This window comes from Akebia trifoliata, chromosome 16 (assembly GCF_017979445.1).
Source record: "Akebia trifoliata isolate Shusen 1 chromosome 16, ASM1797944v1, whole genome shotgun sequence".
Lineage (NCBI taxonomy): Eukaryota > Viridiplantae > Streptophyta > Magnoliopsida > Ranunculales > Lardizabalaceae > Akebia > Akebia trifoliata.
This window is the reverse complement of record NC_141390.1, coordinates 30,191,754-30,210,284: the sequence shown is the minus strand read 5'-3', so window position 1 is coordinate 30,210,284 and position 18,531 is coordinate 30,191,754. Positions and strand designations below refer to the sequence as shown.

At 34.6% G+C, this 18,531-nt stretch overlaps 2 protein-coding genes across 2 annotated transcripts; one reads left to right on the top strand and one right to left on the bottom strand.

The window, feature by feature from the left end:
* The first annotated feature begins 5,384 nt into the window (after positions 1-5,384).
* LOC147383435 (epoxide hydrolase 1-like) lies at positions 5,385-8,005 on the top strand. Its single transcript, XM_086427858.1, has 4 exons — positions 5,385-5,770; positions 5,849-6,031; positions 7,139-7,374; positions 7,486-8,005. The coding sequence occupies exons 1-4, from the start codon at positions 5,492-5,494 to the stop codon at positions 7,766-7,768; spliced, it is 981 nt and encodes a 326-aa protein (XP_086283984.1). The 5' UTR covers positions 5,385-5,491; the 3' UTR covers positions 7,769-8,005.
* Positions 8,006-9,863: 1,858 nt separating this feature from the next.
* On the bottom strand, positions 9,864-13,326 carry LOC147383434 (large ribosomal subunit protein eL18y-like). Its single transcript, XM_086427859.1, has 5 exons — positions 13,175-13,326; positions 13,004-13,093; positions 12,776-12,904; positions 12,494-12,676; positions 9,864-10,200 (listed from the first exon to the last, which is right to left on the bottom strand). Exons 1-5 carry the CDS (start codon positions 13,175-13,177, stop codon positions 10,042-10,044), a joined length of 564 nt encoding a protein of 187 aa, XP_086283985.1. The 5' UTR covers positions 13,178-13,326; the 3' UTR covers positions 9,864-10,041.
* Positions 13,327-18,531: the final 5,205 nt, after the last annotated feature.

The following is an 18,531-nucleotide window of genomic DNA, read 5'->3' as shown; positions in this document are numbered from 1 at the left end:
TATTTGATTTATTGATTTATATCTTGTTAGAATCATCACCAAAGACAAATTGTAATTGTAAAGGATAAAAGCCATAATACATCAAGGCCTTATGAGTGCCTAGATCCTGATGAAGAGTATAGCAGATTAGGGAAGGCTTTTGCTCCTAGTAAGTGATACTTAGATCATATCAACAGCCCGGTCCTACTCTGTTGGAGGCCAGGGTATTGATAGATGCTTGTTTTGATGACATAGTAAAGCAAAGTTGGTAAGCATGCATAGATTTCGATCTATCCTTTGGATACCAAATTTAAAGGATAAATCCCAAGAATCCACGAGCGTTTACCGAAATAATTATAATTCAATGGAGTTTCCTTTTGAATAAGGGATTTCCCATGATTAAATCCCGAGTTTGAAGGGATCAAGGTGGGAATTCCTATTATGGGGAAAACCCTATAAAAAGGAGATAGATCGAAGGAAAAAAGAAAAGTTTGCTAAACTGGATAATGAACCTACCTTTTCTTCTAATCTAACTTGGGCTTTGTAGAATTATTGGCAGGTACTTCATCAGTGCTATCAAATGACAAAGGGAACATTGAATAGAGCTATAGACCTGAGTTGATAGAGGTAACTCGGAATCACCTCTACAGTAATCATTAGATGTTGACGTTTTATGAGATTTGATCTTATCAAGATAGTCCAGAGTATGCCTTAACATGCATCAAGTTAGTGCCAATGACACCTCCCCCTTCATTAGATTATCCATATCATAAAAAGAATTGATTTAATTTATTATTAGATAATTCATTACTGGAAACCCTAATAAGATCTATATATAAAATATAGGTAATCGTAACATTTGGGATAACCACGATCAAATCTCAACATAATCTCTAACTACTAGATCTAATCTAAAAAAATTTTATTTGATGTATCACAATACATCTTATTACTTCGATTCTTTCCAGTAATCTTACAAATATTCAGGACCTTAGAAGTCTTGCTATCCACACTCCATTCAGTCGTAGAAACGATTCAAATATAAAAACAATCAGGGGCCATCTAAGAGGTCTACTAGTCCCAAAACCATTCCTTTGTATTTGGGCTTGTGTACGAAGACCATCCCAAAGGCCTAATCAAACCCAAGATTGGATAAAAATCTTTCCAAAATACATCTGTTTAATTGACCCATGAAAAAATCAAGACATTAAGCACTGCATTACGTTTTTGTTTGTTTTGTTCAATCTTTAGGGTGTAAATGATCTTAAGAAGTTTCTAATTAGACACTCTAATTGAATTACATTTTTTTTGACCTAAATTTACTTTTTAAGTTTCAAAGTCTAATAATATAGGACTTGGAACTCCCAAACCCCCAACTTTTACTTTTTGACAACGGTAGGAATTACAACTCCATCGATACTTATGCCATTTAATTTGTACCACTGCCAAGCGTGGTTTTAAAACTCGTTTTCATCTCGGACGACTTTTCCGATATGTTCGAGTCATCTCGTTCAACAATGAGAAAAAATGAACATGGGTTTTAAATCTCGTTTGATACATCATACATTGATTTGTCTGTCCATCTCGTTGTTGGGTGATACCGAGACGACTCAGACAATACATCTCACTCTTGGACGAATTTTGTAACCATGTGGCCAAGCCATGCCATCCGTGTCATCCAAGCCCAGGCCTCTTTGTGAGGATTTAACAACTAACAAACACCAAAAGAGGAACAAAACTAACTTCCACCATGAACCCCAAATCAAACATTTTTGCACAAAATGGGGAAACTCCACAAAAAAGACGGACATTGAAACCCCACCACCCACCAAACAGACCCCATACATTTAAAAAAGCAAAAAAACAAAACAAAAGAGATATTCTATTACCACACCTACTTTTACTTACAACACATCAATCCTTTTGAAATTAAGCAGTTGTTTACCTAAGGCTGTCAACGGATAGATATCCGATCGGATAGTGTTATATCCGAATTCGAATTCGAAAAAAAATAATACTATTCGAATTCGAATTCGAATCCGATCGGATATCCTTAACAAACATTCGAATTCGAATCCGAAAAATATATCGGATATCCGATTCGATAAAAAATCCTAAAAAGTTCGTCTTCCTCAATCTGTCCGACTGATTCAGATTGGAGAGAGAGAGAGAGAGGCTGTACCTGGATGCTCGCCGGCGGAGAAGATGTGTCGAAGTTCGACAGTCGAAACCCCCATTTTCTGCGAATAACCATTCCGATAGGTTTAGATTGAAGAGAGAGAGAGTGAAAGAGGTGGTCGCCGGCCGGAGAAGACGGTGGTTACGGCAATCGAAACCACTGATCTTCTTCACGTTTGAAGCTTTGAGAGAGACTGTTCTTCAGTCTGGTCGACTCTTCGAGAGAAGATAGAGTTTTAAGAAAAAAATTTGTTGTATAACACGAATACATGAGACGATATATATATACATATATAAAGTTTTGTTGTAAAACACAAATACATAACATATATATTCTTATCGGAGCGGATATTATCGAATCGGATATCGTAATATCCGAATTCGTATCCGAAATGCATTCGAATGTTAAACTGACATCCGAATCCGATATCCGAAAAATCGGATATTTGAATTCGAATTCGGATTTCGGCTATCCATTGACACCCTTATGTTTACCTATGGATTGGTGTGTTATAAGTAAAAGTTGGCGTGTTAATAATAGTAGCTCTCTAAGTAACCTAGAAAATAGGCATGGCGGAGGTGGAGGTCCCACGTTGCTGGTCTAGATTAAGCTCTCCGAGACTCAAATAAGGTATAATTAAGTGAGAAAATTTCTTTTTTTAAAAGCAATTATTAAATCTTCAGTTCCATTTTCAATACATACTATTTATAAAAATTCCCTAACATATCCCAGGTCGTTGTTGCATTTTTAATTTTTATTACAAAAATTCCCTTTATCAAGTTTGTTACCCAATAATTCGTAAGATGAGTAAGCGTGGATTATCCATTTTCACCCTAGACTTCAATGCTGATAGGTTCAAAAATTTCCAATTCTAACATTTTTTGTGATCAAAATTTTCACCATTTTTTGGATTATCTATTTTCATCTAATATTGTATTACATTCGATGACCACACGTTCGTTTAGCCTCAGTTCTTGATCTCAAGCCATCAGTGGCCTTGCAGTCTCGATAGTCTGAGCCTATGCTACCCTTCAATAAAAGCAGGTATTACAATTTTTTTCCAAAACGCAATCCACATTTTCTTAATCCACTCGTTCTTATCTCTAGTTTTGATGTGAATTATCAAAATTATCTCTCAATTTTATATGAATATGGGGTCAGATGCAACTTTCACTTCGATTGAACAGACTTTTGGGAGTAGACACAACTTTCATTTTGATCGAACAAACTTTTGAGATTAAACGCAACTTTCCAAAAAAGCTCTTAAAGAACTATTAATTTAAAATTTCATTACTTAAATCTGATATTCTTCCCCAACTCAAAGGAAGACATAATTTATATTGATAGCTTGACCACGTACCCACATAAAAAATTAAAAATAAAGGTTAAATAAATAGTTTAGATTAAAAGAAATGAGATGTATTAATCTACTACTAAAGGAAGCTAATATAATATTTCGTTGGAAATTATATAATATGGTGATACATTATCTATTAATTTATCATTTTTTGGTTTAGTCATGTCTAGCAAAGACCAATTACGATCTAATTAAAAGAAATATTCATATTGAAAGTCCTAAAAGAGCAATTGGAGGACTCAAAGAATAAAAAACAAATATGAACTCAATTAGAATAATAGACGACATGACTCTGGACAGAACGGTATAGAGAAACATGGTCTATTTAGCTGACCACAAATCTTTGGCATAAGGTTTTATTGTTGTCGAATCTCAATCACAAAATGCCAAAATACAATCTCCATCTCTTTGAAAGTTCAAAAAGGCTTCTGATGTTGAAGAGGACTAAATTTTTTGTCATTTGGTGGTGTCTGTCGGGATCAAAGATTTTTTTATTTTTATTTTTATTTTTACAAGAGGTTAAAGATAAGGCTATTTTGATCATTAATTTTTTTTTTTTTTTTTTTTTTCACTCAATGAAGACCAAAATCAAAGGGATATGTTATCAAATTTGAAAACCAGAGTATTTTCACCACTATTTGGATAAATAACTCGGGTTTTTTTTCTCAATTTTCAATTCATGTAGCGAAGTACATATGTCAATCTTTCCCGAGAAGAATATATTTTAATTGGTTCTCTTAAATAATTACATTCAATCCACATAGGGTTCATATAGAAACTAAAATGATGAAATCTTATCTAGAGATAAAGGGGAATCTTATCTGTATGCAATATAATGATCCAATCTTAATCTTAAACAAATGTAATTTAAATCCACACCCCACCCCACATGTCGAATGGAGGTCATCATCGCCGACATTGCAATCTTTATTCTTTACACGTGATTCCATTCTTTGGCTTCAACTGAGATTTGCTATTTCAAAAGTTATCTGCTGAGCTGATGAACCCGATCAAAAGTGGTTTACAAAAAATCATTGTTATAGATTTTGTCACAATTATTGTCCCATGAACCGTCCCGCCCTTTTATTATTTATTTGTTCGGTTTACTTTTCTAAGTTTCAATATGTCCTCGAAAAAGTGGACTAAGACAGTTTACTCATGTCTAACAAAAATCAATTACAATTCAATTAAAAGAAATATTCATATTGAAAGTTCTATAAAGGCAAAGGGAGGATTCTAAAGATGACAAAAACAAATATGAACTAACTTTGAATAATAGAAGACTTGACTCTAGAGAGAAAGTATAAAGAAACTTGGTTTATTTAGTCGACCATAAATCTTTGGTATTAAGGCTTTATTGTCATTGAATCTCAATCACAAAATGCGCGAAAATAATCTCCATCTCTGCATTTTCTAAACTTTGAAAAGGCTTTTTGATGTTTGAAGAGGTGAAGTTCTGAGGATTTGGTGGGTGGTTGTGGTGTCCGAGGGGGATCAAAGGTTTCTTTTACAAGAGGTCAAAGATGAGGGTGTTTTCATAATTATATTTGAGAATGTCAATGCAGACCAAGTCAAAAAGATATCAGTTTTTAGAAGAATGTACCTCTAAATTAACCCACTTTTTTTCTCATTTTAATTCACATCTTTTTGTACCTACCCTCATATTTAGATTGATTCTCTTAAATAATTACAATGAAGTTAGATGGGATTTATAAACCTTATCTTATATAATCTAACCTTAGCTTAATAAAAAATGATATGGTGTATCACATCACATCTTATTGCCATATTCCCCTATCTTTGCATTGGCACATTTCCCACACGTATAGAGCCCCCAGAGCTGGCATTGCAATCTTTAGTTCTTTACACGTAATTCGATTCTTTGCTTTGGCCATGTGAAGTTAGAAAGCCCACATTAATTGAAGGTTGAAACCCATCAATAACAGCTTCACAAGCGCGCGCGCACACACGCACCGATGGAAGTAGAACATAGAATGGTAGCTGTAAATGGGATAAACATGCATATAGCAGAGAAAGGCCAAGGCCCTGTCGTATTACTCCTTCATGGATTTCCTGAGTTTTGGTACACATGGAGACACCAAATGGTTGCACTCGCCTCCCATGGTTACCGAGCCATTGCTCCTGATCTTCGTGGCTATGGTGACACAGATGCACCACCTTCAATTCATACTTATACTAGTCTTTATGTGGTTGGTGATCTCATCGCCCTCTTAGATGAACTCGGCCAAGACCAGGTGAACCAAAACCATCTCTTTAATTTTTTTAAAATTTTTAAATTTTTGACATAGTTGTTAATTAGAAATGGGTTTTAGGTATTTGTGGTGGGACACGACTGGGGAGCTGTGATCGCTTGGCATCTTTGCTTGTTTCGACCTGATAGGGTGAAGGCTTTGGTGAACCTAAGTGTGGCCTTTCAGCCACGAAACCCATCAAGGAAGCCCATCTCGAGCTTGCAAGCTATTTTTGGTGATGAGTACTATATTATCAGATTCCAGGTTCGGTTGATTTCTTGCTTATTTAGATCGTATATGATCAGTTCTTTTCTTGTTCTTCTTTAGGCTGGAATTAATTAATGGGAAGTGTTCGGAGGCCCTAAAGAGATCCAAACAGTTTTCAAAATAAGGGTTACAAGTTTAAGTTTCAGATTCTTACATTTTTCAAATAATGTTTGGGAAAACGTTTGGCCCTCTCTTTAGGGCCTCTAAACACCATCCTTAATTAATAATACCCATAGATCAGATTCTCACATTTTTGTATATGAGACACTAAAAACAGATATGTAATTACTTCCAATAATAGAAGGCTTGGCTAGGACATAGCGGAATGAAAGTTTCTTTTAATTTAGCCTACCTCAAATCCCAAATCTTTATGATAAAATTTCAAAGAGAACAAAAATTGCACAAAACACTAGGATTTACATGGTTCAGCAGTGTGCCTCCGTCCAAGGATTCTTGATGTTTTAGTTTTCTTTTGCTTTGCTGCTTTTTGAGAGACTTCCTCGACCTCATTGTACTTTGTTTTCCCCCTTTTTTATCAATATATTATACCCTTTCAAAAGAAAAAAAATGCATGTTTCTCTCCAAAAATTAGAATTGAGAGAAGTGGAGAGAAGAAAAATTCAATTTCTCTCCACCATGTTTGAATTGAGAGGAGAGAACTTGAGGCTACTTCGTAATTTTAAAATATCTTAAAAGAGATCTAGGGACAGAGTAGGAGTTATATAATATTTTAAAAAGTTTTCTCTCCATTTATCTCCAATTCTTTTCTCCACTCTCCCCACTTAACAATCAAAATAAGAGAAATGGAGAGAAATTCATTTATTTTCTCTTCTCTTCTCTCCATTTCTCTCAATCCAAACACAGCATTGAAAGACAATATTACACAATTGTCTTTTTCATAACCCTTAAAATTTTGGGTTGGAAGTGTTACCCCCACAACTCAGCGTACCACCAACAGAATGCAAGACATTTACGCAACAATGGTTATTGTCGAATTTAAAGATGGCTCAGTATGAGCAAGTCTTTTTTGGCTTTTGCTTGCTCTTTTAGGAACTTCAACTTGAACATTACTTCTACTCATGAATTTTCCTAATTATGTTATAGGAGCCTGGAGAAATGGAAGCCGAATTTGCCAAAGTTGGTACAGAGACGGTACTGAAAAAATTTCTAACATACCACAATCCGGCTCCTCTCATTATACCTAAAGACAAAGGGTTTGCACCCGATGGTCCAATTACGTTGCCGCCTTGGCTATCGCAAGAAGAGATCGAGTATTACACCAGCAAATATGAAAATAAAGGCTTCACTGGAGGATTTAACTACTACAGAGCTTTAGACTTGTATGTTTAGTACAAACTTTGGTTTGATTCAACTGAATTGTGTTTTGTTTATGAAATTTAACAATTATAAGGTAGATGACATTGTAGAACTTGATTTATCTTAAATGGCAGAAATTGGGAGGTCACTGCACCATGGACAAAGGCACAAGTGAAAGTACCAGTTAAGTTCATTGTAGGAGACCAAGACCTGACTTACAATAGCCCAGGTGTGACGGAATTTATACATGGCGGTGGGTTTAAGAAATACGTGCCACTTCTCGAGGACGTAGTTGTGATCGAAGGGGCTGGCCACTTTATCCATCAAGAAAGGGCGAATGAAATCAATAAACACATTTGCGATTTCCTCCAGGGAAGCGGATCTTCTGTTGCACGAGGTTCCTGCTGCACCCTGTAGCACACTTTCAACAGTTAAAAGAGTGCTGCAACAGCGATGCAATTAATTCCCAAACTTAAAATATTGTGATTTCCTCTAGACATTCTGATCTGCATTGGCATCTCTTCGGGTAACAATCATGTTAGTCTTGTAGAACATCAATCTTGTTGTTGTGAGTTTATTTTCAGTTATGGAGCTATGGAGTTTCTGATACACTTAGTTGTTAAATCTATATAGTAGAATTTCTTGTGTGGTTCAGTTCAATGGAGAAATCGAATTCATATTAGTGACCCCAAGTGCCTGGGCTGAGGCACCAGTTATGAAAAATGAAGTAAGAATAAAATACATTAAATATAATATGGATCAATGGATGCTACAATAACAAAATTTCTCATTTTATAAAAATTACAAAAAGTTTATTTATCAAATTTCAAATAGACATGTTTGAAACACCAAAATCAAATTTTCTGGCTAAGTTTAAAAAGAAATAAAAATGAAGAACCTTACGAATAAACCACTGATGACCCATTCCAATTTTATCTAGAACGAAATCGACAAATTGAGCCAATTGACTCAAAAGCATGTAGAACAAGCAACAAATAATCCATCTAAGTGGAGGATTTCTGAGGGGTACTGACCCACAAGTTCAGGCTTGTAACATTCCAGATGAATCCATAGGAAGCATACTCCAGATTTCCACCAAAGGCAGCTCTTGGCACCCAAACATTTACTTGTTACACCCCATTTACTTAAATTATTTCACACCACAATTAGAAATTAAAACACTCTTCAAACATTACAAAGGTTTGGCTTAAATTATAATCTCAATGTTACAAAACATTATAACACTCATGGTTTAAAATGTCATTTCGATTTTTCAGAAAATTGAAATGATACCGAAACAATATGAAAATTTTGAAACATTAAATTGACTTTTTACAAAATTCTTTCATAGAAGATCGTGGTCAAGGGGCATATCATTAGTTTGAAAGCTGAGGGTTTTCCTAATATTTACAGAAGAGTGTTGATAATATGACGGACTTTTGTGGATGGACTTGACGCATACTTACATGGAAACACATAACTTATTAAAAAACAAAAAACTGCCCACATATTTATTTTTTTAGATTTCAAATCTTAAAAAGGATCATTGAACCCACATTGATTATCACATTGGCAATCTAATAATATAGACATCTAGATTTTATGAAAGTATTCATATTCAACAAAAATTTTTTTTTAAAAATTTCGAACTTGATCCATAACGTATAAAACGGACGGCTACTAAGCACCCACATTTAAAAATAAAATTCAATGGTGAAAAATAACTTTTTTTTAACGTTCATATAATTTTATCCTCTACAACCCCATTTCATCGGATCATGATTTTGATTCAGGTCTGGAAGTTACTTTTTTTCACTATGAGCAGGAGAGAGAAACTCTTTTCTTTATTTTTTTTAGTAAGTTATGTGCTTTCACGTCAACGTGCGTCAAGTCCGTCCACCAAAAATCCATCATATTATCAACACTCTTTACAGAAATATAGGTCTTTTATCTTAAATAACCTCAATTTTCAAAAGCAGACTAAAGTCAAAGGCATATTCTCGATGAAAACCCAGCAGCCTTCATTAATTTCAGAAGAAAAAACCTGAAGAAGAAGAAGGCTGGATTATATCATGAATCCAGCGCAGTAAAATTAACTCCGGCTTATCGACGACCTTACCCAGGTTCCTCTCTCTCTCTCTCTCTCTTATTTCTTTCCTTCCTTTCCTTAGTGGTAATTCACAATTATGATTAAGCTCATACAAAATCCTAAACCACTCCCTCCCTCCCACACACCCACACCCACAAAGAAAAAAGATATCTAGCGAAAAAAAAATACAAATGAAGCCTTCGATCTGCACGCCAACTTTTACTTATTTTCTTAATTTTTAATTGGGATATAATAATTAAAAGTTGGGCCTCCCATAGCAGCCAATAAGCATTGATTGCATGGAGATATGATTATCACCAATCAGATTTATACGTACAATTTTCCCATTCTCATTGCCACAGATGGGTATTTATAATTTCATACTGATACCATCAATAGAAAACAAACTTGTAAGGGAATATGTTGAGAAAAAACCCTATCAATGAATCCTGAAGTCATGAATTATCACACAATTTGATTATTATAGATCAATAAACTGTAGGAAAAAAAAATTGGAGAGCACCAGCCCATTAATCCCCAATGACAAAATTTAACACAGCAATATTATAAATAGATCAGTTTGCGAGAACATGAACATGACTTAATTCCTAAAACCTCTACTGTTCCTTCTCCCTCTAGCTTTCTCAAATTTCCTTCCTTTTGACCGTACGTAGGGCTTGGTGTGGCTGTGTGGCACACCAGGAGCCTTACCAAAGTGCTTCACAGCTTCACGGGAATTCTTAGGACCTCTGAGGAGAACCTGAAATGCACCACCAAAAATTATTTAATGCAAAAGAGACAATTATCCATTAAGATTCGCCATGTTGTTCAACTAAACTAGCCATCCAATTATCACTAGAGGATTTGATGAATCCTATGTATTTAAATTTCACAACAAACACATATATGAGCAAAATCATGTTGAATTCAAACAACAATAATATATTTCCATAATAATAGGCATCACAATTTCCTTGTGATTAAAAAATGGAGGTACAATTCCAAGGTAATATCCCCTAAAATTTTGTAAAGTAATTACCAAAGTAAAAAAGAAACCAATGCAGGAGAATATGTTTTATGGTATTAGCTGCAAACTTTGTGAATTCGTGGAACAACCAAATAACCCAAATAGCATGACAAAGGACACCTTGATTGATAAAACATACCAATAAAATAAAAAAGGTTGCCACGATTTCTTTCCTGTCAGGCCTAAGAGATATGAAAGTGAAAGACCCTTTAAATTGCATACAACTAGTGAAATAGATGTTACTTGGGAATCAATGCCTCATAAGTCATCTTGCGATAGGTGATCGATCACCCATTAGAATTGCATACAACTAGTGAAATAGATGTTACTTGGGAATCAATGCCACATAAGTCATCTTGTGATAGGTGATCATTTACATTGATTAACCTTTTAAGGGAAAGAAAAAATGGAGTACTAGTGGGCTTGACCCATTAGCTCAGTTTGTTTGACACATTGCAAAGCAACTTTGAGGTCGTAGGTCAAGTCCAGGTTACCCATAAAAAGGAAAAAAGAAAAAAAGAAAAATGGAGTACTAGTAGAAACATAAGAAAAAAAAATGTCCTTAATTCGATCTAAAATCATGGCCTACTTTCGGCATTTTTTTTCAGATACTGAATCATAAGATTCACAATTTCGGGTTAAAAAAACAGCTGAGAAAGAGATTGAAAGTGATGTCCTTCATGGCAACTGCCTGCTTTCACTAATAATCCATGTGTTAAGTCAAAACAAGCACTTTGATCACCTGCTTTCAATTTTTTATTTGAAAAACCTGAAAATAGGTTCTCTAACAACCTATTTTCACTAATGGTTAAATATTTAAAATGAAAACGAGACCTCATGTTTTCATTTCAACAGTTACCTAATAATTTTTTTATTGAACAGAAGATTGGACCATCTATTTTCAGTTTAAACGACCATCAACAGTATTATTTTGAAAACAGGCAGTCCAAACGTTTGTTTTAAACCTTACACCTACAAATGGGATTGCACTGCTTTCCTCCCTTCTTCCTTATTTTTATCATTGTGTGCCTCCTTGAAGCTCTCAAATTCACTCCCATCGGTGAATAATACATACCATCAAGTGAATACCTTTTGGAGGGTTGACAAATCATACCAGATTTACTCACCTTCCACACAAAACATACTTCTTAAGAAGCATGTTCTTGATTTTGACCAACATCACATAATGATTGATGACAATGTAACCTTGAAGTTGGTAATAGTGGCCATGATCATCTTACCCTTGAGATACAAGAGGTATAGAAATTATTGACTATTGCACTTCAATCTCTTTAAGTTCCACATAATCAAACCTTTAATCCTAAAGAAAGATTTCATATCTTTCAGAACATACTCATTAGCCTTACAACCATGGGTGACCAATTTTATAAGATAGCTTCCAATCATTATGCCTTATTCCCAAAGTTTGGTTAAAAATATAGAATTTGAGCATAATCCTAACCCATCCTGCAATATAGGGATCAAAAGCTTATATTCTTTACTCCAATTAGAAGTCCTCCACAAGACAAAGCTCCAAACTTTATGTTTAGACTATCCTAATTTGTGAAAAATAGTGTTGTCCAACGGACAATAGTCCTCAACTCCGCTCATAGTGCATGTTTGTTGGTCCAAGATTCAAGTGTAGTTTCGCAGACAATCCCAAACTCTAGATGCTCTGTGTACAATTAAGCTAAATTCTTGGGTTATACTTTGGTTTCGTCTGAGTCTTTGTAATCTTATACCAAATTGTTTTTCATGGCAAAAAATTGACAACTAAGATTTTATAAAATGTGGGGTTTTTTTCTTTAAGTTAAAAAAATTGCACTTTTGAAAAGATATTGTAATTTCTTAGACATAAATACACAATAACTATCCGAAAGTAGGAAATAAAATTAACCCGAACATGATAATATAAAACATTCGGTCACATAAGTATGTAAAACCATAGATATATCTACATAATCAACATAAGAATTAAAACCACATACAATAAGTTGATTTATTCAAAATCTAATATCATAAATACCGTGTTTTGGCCAAGAGGAGCCCTTAAAGCAAGCTGATCAAAGGTCAAGCATTCTCCGCCCGCCTTCTCAATCCTTGCCCTCACCGTCTCTGTAAACCTCAAAGCAGTCACCTTTAAAGCTGGGACTTCATAGACTCGAGTATCGTCCGTAATCGTCCCAACAATTACAGCAATCTTATCCTCCTAACAACCATAAAAATTGCGAAAAAAAAAAATCCAAATAAACAGAAAGAAATCGATAGAATCAAAGAAATCTTAAAAAGGGTAGAATAAAAAAGCAACCTTTCCTTTCGTGAAGCGAATCAGCCTTGAAAGAGAGATTGGGGGTTTATTGATCTTGCTCATGAAAAGCCTCTTCAGTATCACTGCATTGAACTTGCTTTCGGTACGTCGTACCAGGAACCGGTACAACTGTATCCGAACAACGTACGATTGTTATTGGGATTATAAATAAGATCTACGCAGAGAGAGAGAGAGAGAGAGAGAGAGAGAGAGAGAGATGAAGCTGACCTTGACGAGGAGTTTGAGGTAAATATCATCAGATTTAGGGGCAGTTCTTTTGGTCTTCTTGCTTTTGCCTCCAGCGACTAGATCGATACCCTGCCCACGATAAAAATTAGCAAAAACAGAGCTTTAGAGATAGAAAGCTTTGTGAGATTAGGGTTTTGAAGGTGAGGCTACCATTGCTGCTGATTCTGCTTCCGCTTCCTGCTCCTCTTACCCGCTGCGGCTGCTGCTCATGGAAGAGGAAGGAGTGGTTTTATGAGCCAAGCCTTTAGGGTTTTAGTGTAATTTACTGTACTCCTTAACATCAACATTTGATGTACTTTTTCATGGTTTTTTGGAATAATTGATTTTGTCCTACTAGTTCTTCAGATCCCTACATTGAGGATTATGTTTATTTATGGGCTGACAAAGTACGATGGTTGTACTTGGGCATTTTCATCATTAGATGAGCCCAATTGTTGCTTTAGTTAATGGCTAGAGCAGTCATCTTGGGCCTGCTGGGGATATCAAATTGGCTGAAGCCTACGTTTAAATGCAGGCTTGGAACCTATCTAATGGGCCATTTAGCTTGAAACGTATTAGTAGTCTTTTGGGTTCTCTGTTAATTGGACTATGAACTAGTGGGTGACATTTAGTCGGGCCCAACCCAAGTCTTGTAAACTCAACTTGACCTTGTCCCAGATTAGGCTATAACTAATGAAGCTGGAGTTGGGCCTAGGCCCAAACATTTGAACCCACTCAAAATTCTGGCTGGACTAAAGTTGTTTTCATTTCCAAAGAAACTTTTTTTATTTAATTAATACTACAAAAATGGGTTCAAAACCTATGACTAGTAATTATTAAGAGTCATTGTTCATGTATTGTATAAAGATGTACACACCAAATTCTTTTTTTTTTTTTCTTTTGATTTCTTATTAATCGAGGTATCCAGGTCTCTTAGAACACCTGACTAATCCCCAGGAGACATGTAGTCCTCTCCCTAGGGATAAATCCCTGACGATGGCCCCTAAGAAGGGATTCAAACCCAAGACTTCGTGAGGTGTGGTCTTGGCCATCTCACCAACCCTTGGGAGTTCAAATCATTTTGTGTGAATATTAAGGTAGTCTCGTAGGAGAAGAACAACATTGGCATTACTAAAATATTTGAACTCCATGAGTTATACCATAGACGCGGTGTTCAAAAAAATTACTAAGAACTTGAAAGCAATTGAACACAAATCACACTTAGGGAATGTGCAATCTCAAGATATACTTAGAGACACAGACCTTTTTGTTGATTGATCTTTTTTTTTTTTTCTTGGGTGTGTAAATTAGAAATTGGGTCTGGGTTTGATCAAGATAGTTTTAGCCTCTGATGCCCAAACTCACTCTGAGCCCTAATTAGGCAACCCAAGCCCATACCAATGTCCTTAAACCATTATACCTACCCCCAAACATTATGAGACATTAAAGTTCCTAAAACTACACACACAAACACAGCCCGATGAGCTAAGCACCCACTTCTGTTGTACTTCAACTTCAATTTTTCTTTCCTCACTAGTGCTCGAGTGATGTTGGATTTATTATGATTTTTACATTTCTGACACAAAGGTGAGCACATAACCATACGTAATTTTTGCCCGTGTCTCGAGGAAATACATTTAGAAAACACAAGTCAAAAATGTAAAAATCATAATAAATCTTAATGCCATTCCAGTATATAATTTCAAAATTCATCTGAGATCAAAACGTATCATCCGAGTCGTCTTAGTATTAGGCATGAACAAGGCAGATGAACAAATTAATTGTTTGGACGAGATATTAAACTCTACGTCCATTTTTCAATTTTTTGAATCAGATGAGACAAGTCGGTGCCTGAAATGACACGTGAAACTGAATTTTATAACCATGCCCCCAGCACGACTCTTCTTTTTTTTCAATCCGAAGACGTGACAAAGCAAAGCCACCTGTCATTGTTGCGTATTAGGTACTACCTATTATGATTTATGATAAGTTGTCGTTTATTCTTCAAGTTTTGGGGTCCACTTCACCAAATCATACGTGCCACATCAGCAATAATGATTTGAAACTTGAAAGCGTCCACTAAGCTCAACATCAAACATACCCAAATACACGTGTGAAGGCAAGGGATTTGCTATTTAGTGGTTACGAATTAGATACACATAAACTCAAATAGTGATTAAAGACATATAATCTCCTCAACAAGGAACAGAACCTGATTCACACAGGATAGTCCCACAACACGTGCGTGTGATGTAGAAAAATAAACGAAAGTGGTTCCAGAGAATTTGTTTCTTTGTTTAAGAATAAAGCCATTTATGCCCATAGAAAAGAATAAAATAGAAAAAATTCTGTAAGCCACCATATCAAATGCTCATTCCAAGTTCCAATACCAAGCATTCTGGATGTGTTGTGAGCATAGTTATTGGAGTATTAAGTTTTAATCATGCTTAGATATGCAAAAATACACACTCAATAATAATAATAATAATTATTATTATTATTCAATTAAAATCTTCTCCAAGCTTCCGCCGGGCACCATTGTGGTATATACCTAGAGAACCCGCAATGCACACATTAGATTTGAGTCAAAGATTCTCACATTAGGGTTTTGTGTGTATTTTACGTTAGTTGAGTGTGTTTGAGTATCTTTTTATTTAGTCAGTTCAGTATTATTATTCACTTTTAAGTATCCATTTTACTAACGCTTGTAACACACTTGCAATCTCTAATGATAATGGCTACCAATTTCCATCCATGGAGCACTTTCCGACCTTAACATTTGCATGCTAACTAATATTCTCATTATCATACATCCTAATTTTATATATGTTCGGAATTTTCTATTCAAATGCTCAACATCTAGATCCTGTCCGAGGTAGGGGTTTTTTTTCTTGCCTGTTGAAAATCCTTAAGTTCGACAATCTTTCACCACCTTAAATTATTCTAGTGGAAATTAATGTCAAAGCTTTTCTTGAAAAATTTATTCTTAAAATAAAATTTCTATTGGATGAATGTTTTTTTTCAAGGGAATGATACTAAAAACAAGTTTTTCGAAGAAGATTTTGTAATTTCCATACATTTCCTACGTTAATTATATTGAAATGTGCTATCTAGATTATTTATTTGTAGGGTTCCCTTCACACTAAATTAATAAAAAATTCAAATTCGAATAAAGGATGAGGGTTGCATCAGGTTGGCAATCATCCTTTTTTTTTATTGTTGTTGACAAATATGTTAATTAAGAATCTTTAAATTACGTCTCGATTATATTTATATTATTAATTATTAAGATGAATCCAAGTCATTCTTATGTCCAGATAAAAATTATTCTAATGTTATCTTCACTTATTAGTTTGGGAACAAAATCCAATTTTCTATCCATAAATTGTCCCCCACCTAAGATTTTGTTTAGCTCATTAAATTAATGTTGCTCAGCTCCACCACATCGAACATGGTTTGTGGGACCAGGTTTTTGGATTGAATTTAGATAATTTCAAATATTCAATCCAATCCTATGTGAACTAAGAAGTCAATGTTGAGTTAGGTCGAATTAGGCTGAGTCAAGTCATGTAAGGCCAAATCGATTCAAACCCACGTTGGATTTTACCATCTGATTTGTAAACCTTTCTTCTTACCATTTACCAAAATTTGCTCCTATGATTGGCTTGGTAAAACAAAAAAACACGATTTTTATTTATGATTTTTTTTTTCACTAATGATTTTTTGACACAAGTATTTTCACTTGGTATGATGTGGAAAGGGCACAGAACCGTTGATCAGTTTCTTGTGTATCCCCAAACATCCCAAAAAAGCCGACCAACGATTTTGTACCCTTACCATGTCCAACCGAGTGAAAATACCCGGATCAGAAAATCATGACTCTTTTTTTTATTTTCCGATCCATCATGGTTGGACAGTATTGTATTCAACAACTAATGATAGTCAATGTCCATTTTTCAAAAGCAAAGAAAAGAAAAGTTTGCACGTACTTGACGTAAGGTAATTTATTAATTGAATGTTATCCAAATCTATTAAGCACTACTTATCCTTAACTAAGTTAATGTTTGAAGATTCTTGATTTGGACTATTAATGGTTAAAATTCTATGTGGAAATTAAAAATATGGATTTATTGTAGATTGTACAAGTGTTGGTGTGAGATAATTATTGTTAAAATTATTAATAAAGAAAAAAAAATGATGAATCTTATTTTATATAAGAGTATCGAGACAAATAATGAAATGCACGACAAATGGAATTTTTCATACATAGTCAGTTAGAAATAGAGAACTATTTAGAAAGATAGAAAATATCAAGTGAAACTAGCAAGAGTTATCTCAATAAAGAAAGATATTTAAGAAATAAAGAAATAATAGATGAACAAAAAAAATAGTAATTCTCTAATTCATTGAATTTTAATTCAAAAAATAATATCATTCTAATTTTCAATATATATATATATATATATATATATATATATATATATATATATATAGTTTACCACACTACACCTTATTATAATGTATTATATCTAATTATTGTAACATTTAGTTTTATGGGTAAAATTCAAAACCTCAAAGTTATTTTGCAATGTGTCAAACCAACTGAGCTATGGTTCTAATCTATGGGTGAATTACTATTTTGTGAGCTGAAAATGAGTTATTTAATATTCCGGCTTACTATTCATTTTAATTACCAAAATGTAAACAATCACGTTTTCTTTATATATAAAAAATGCAGAACAAAGTGACTATTTCGCTGATTTAAAGTGAAATAATCACTTTAAAAACCTCCTAATCGTTATCAGTCAAGTTTGATAATTAAAATGAACAGTGAGTCAAAATCGTAAATTCGTTAAAAGTTGATCACTTTTTCATAAATATCTCCTAATCTATCGTAACAATATATTAATCAAAGGCATACTTGAGGCAAGCCAGAAAGCTGGTCTTACCTTCTACCACAGTTGCATTGATATGCCAACATGCTAAATATAGATATCTCATGGGTTCAAATTGACCTTTTGAAGTTCGTATCTTTTTTTTTCTTTTTTCTTTTTTTGATATCTTGGTATCCCTGAAGATAGTGGGCTAGACTGTGACCAGGCTTTGCCTGGCCCGTTCATCGGACACACAACATATTCAACAGGACTAATCCAAGGTTCTGTGCACCGACCCACACAGTGCACACAGCTTTTTTATTTGAGAGGCGTGAAGAGACTCAAAGTCACGACTTGGGTGCCATCGTGACAAACCCTTGGTGGGTTACTTTTTGAAATTCCTATCACTCCCAAAGAGGGGGCACACTAGGTTGTTGGGGGTGATTTAAGAACCTTGCACTTGCAAGGGTGCACTGTACTGTAAAGTTAAGGTCTTATTTGATCTCAACTGTTCAATAGTTGAGAGAGACCCATCTAACAGGGTGCACTAAAGACCACAAGAGGGAATTTTTGGAGGACTGAACCTAACCTAAGAATTTAACATGGTGATCCGTGGTAGTCAAGCTTAAAGCTTCAAACCATTCAATGGTTCTC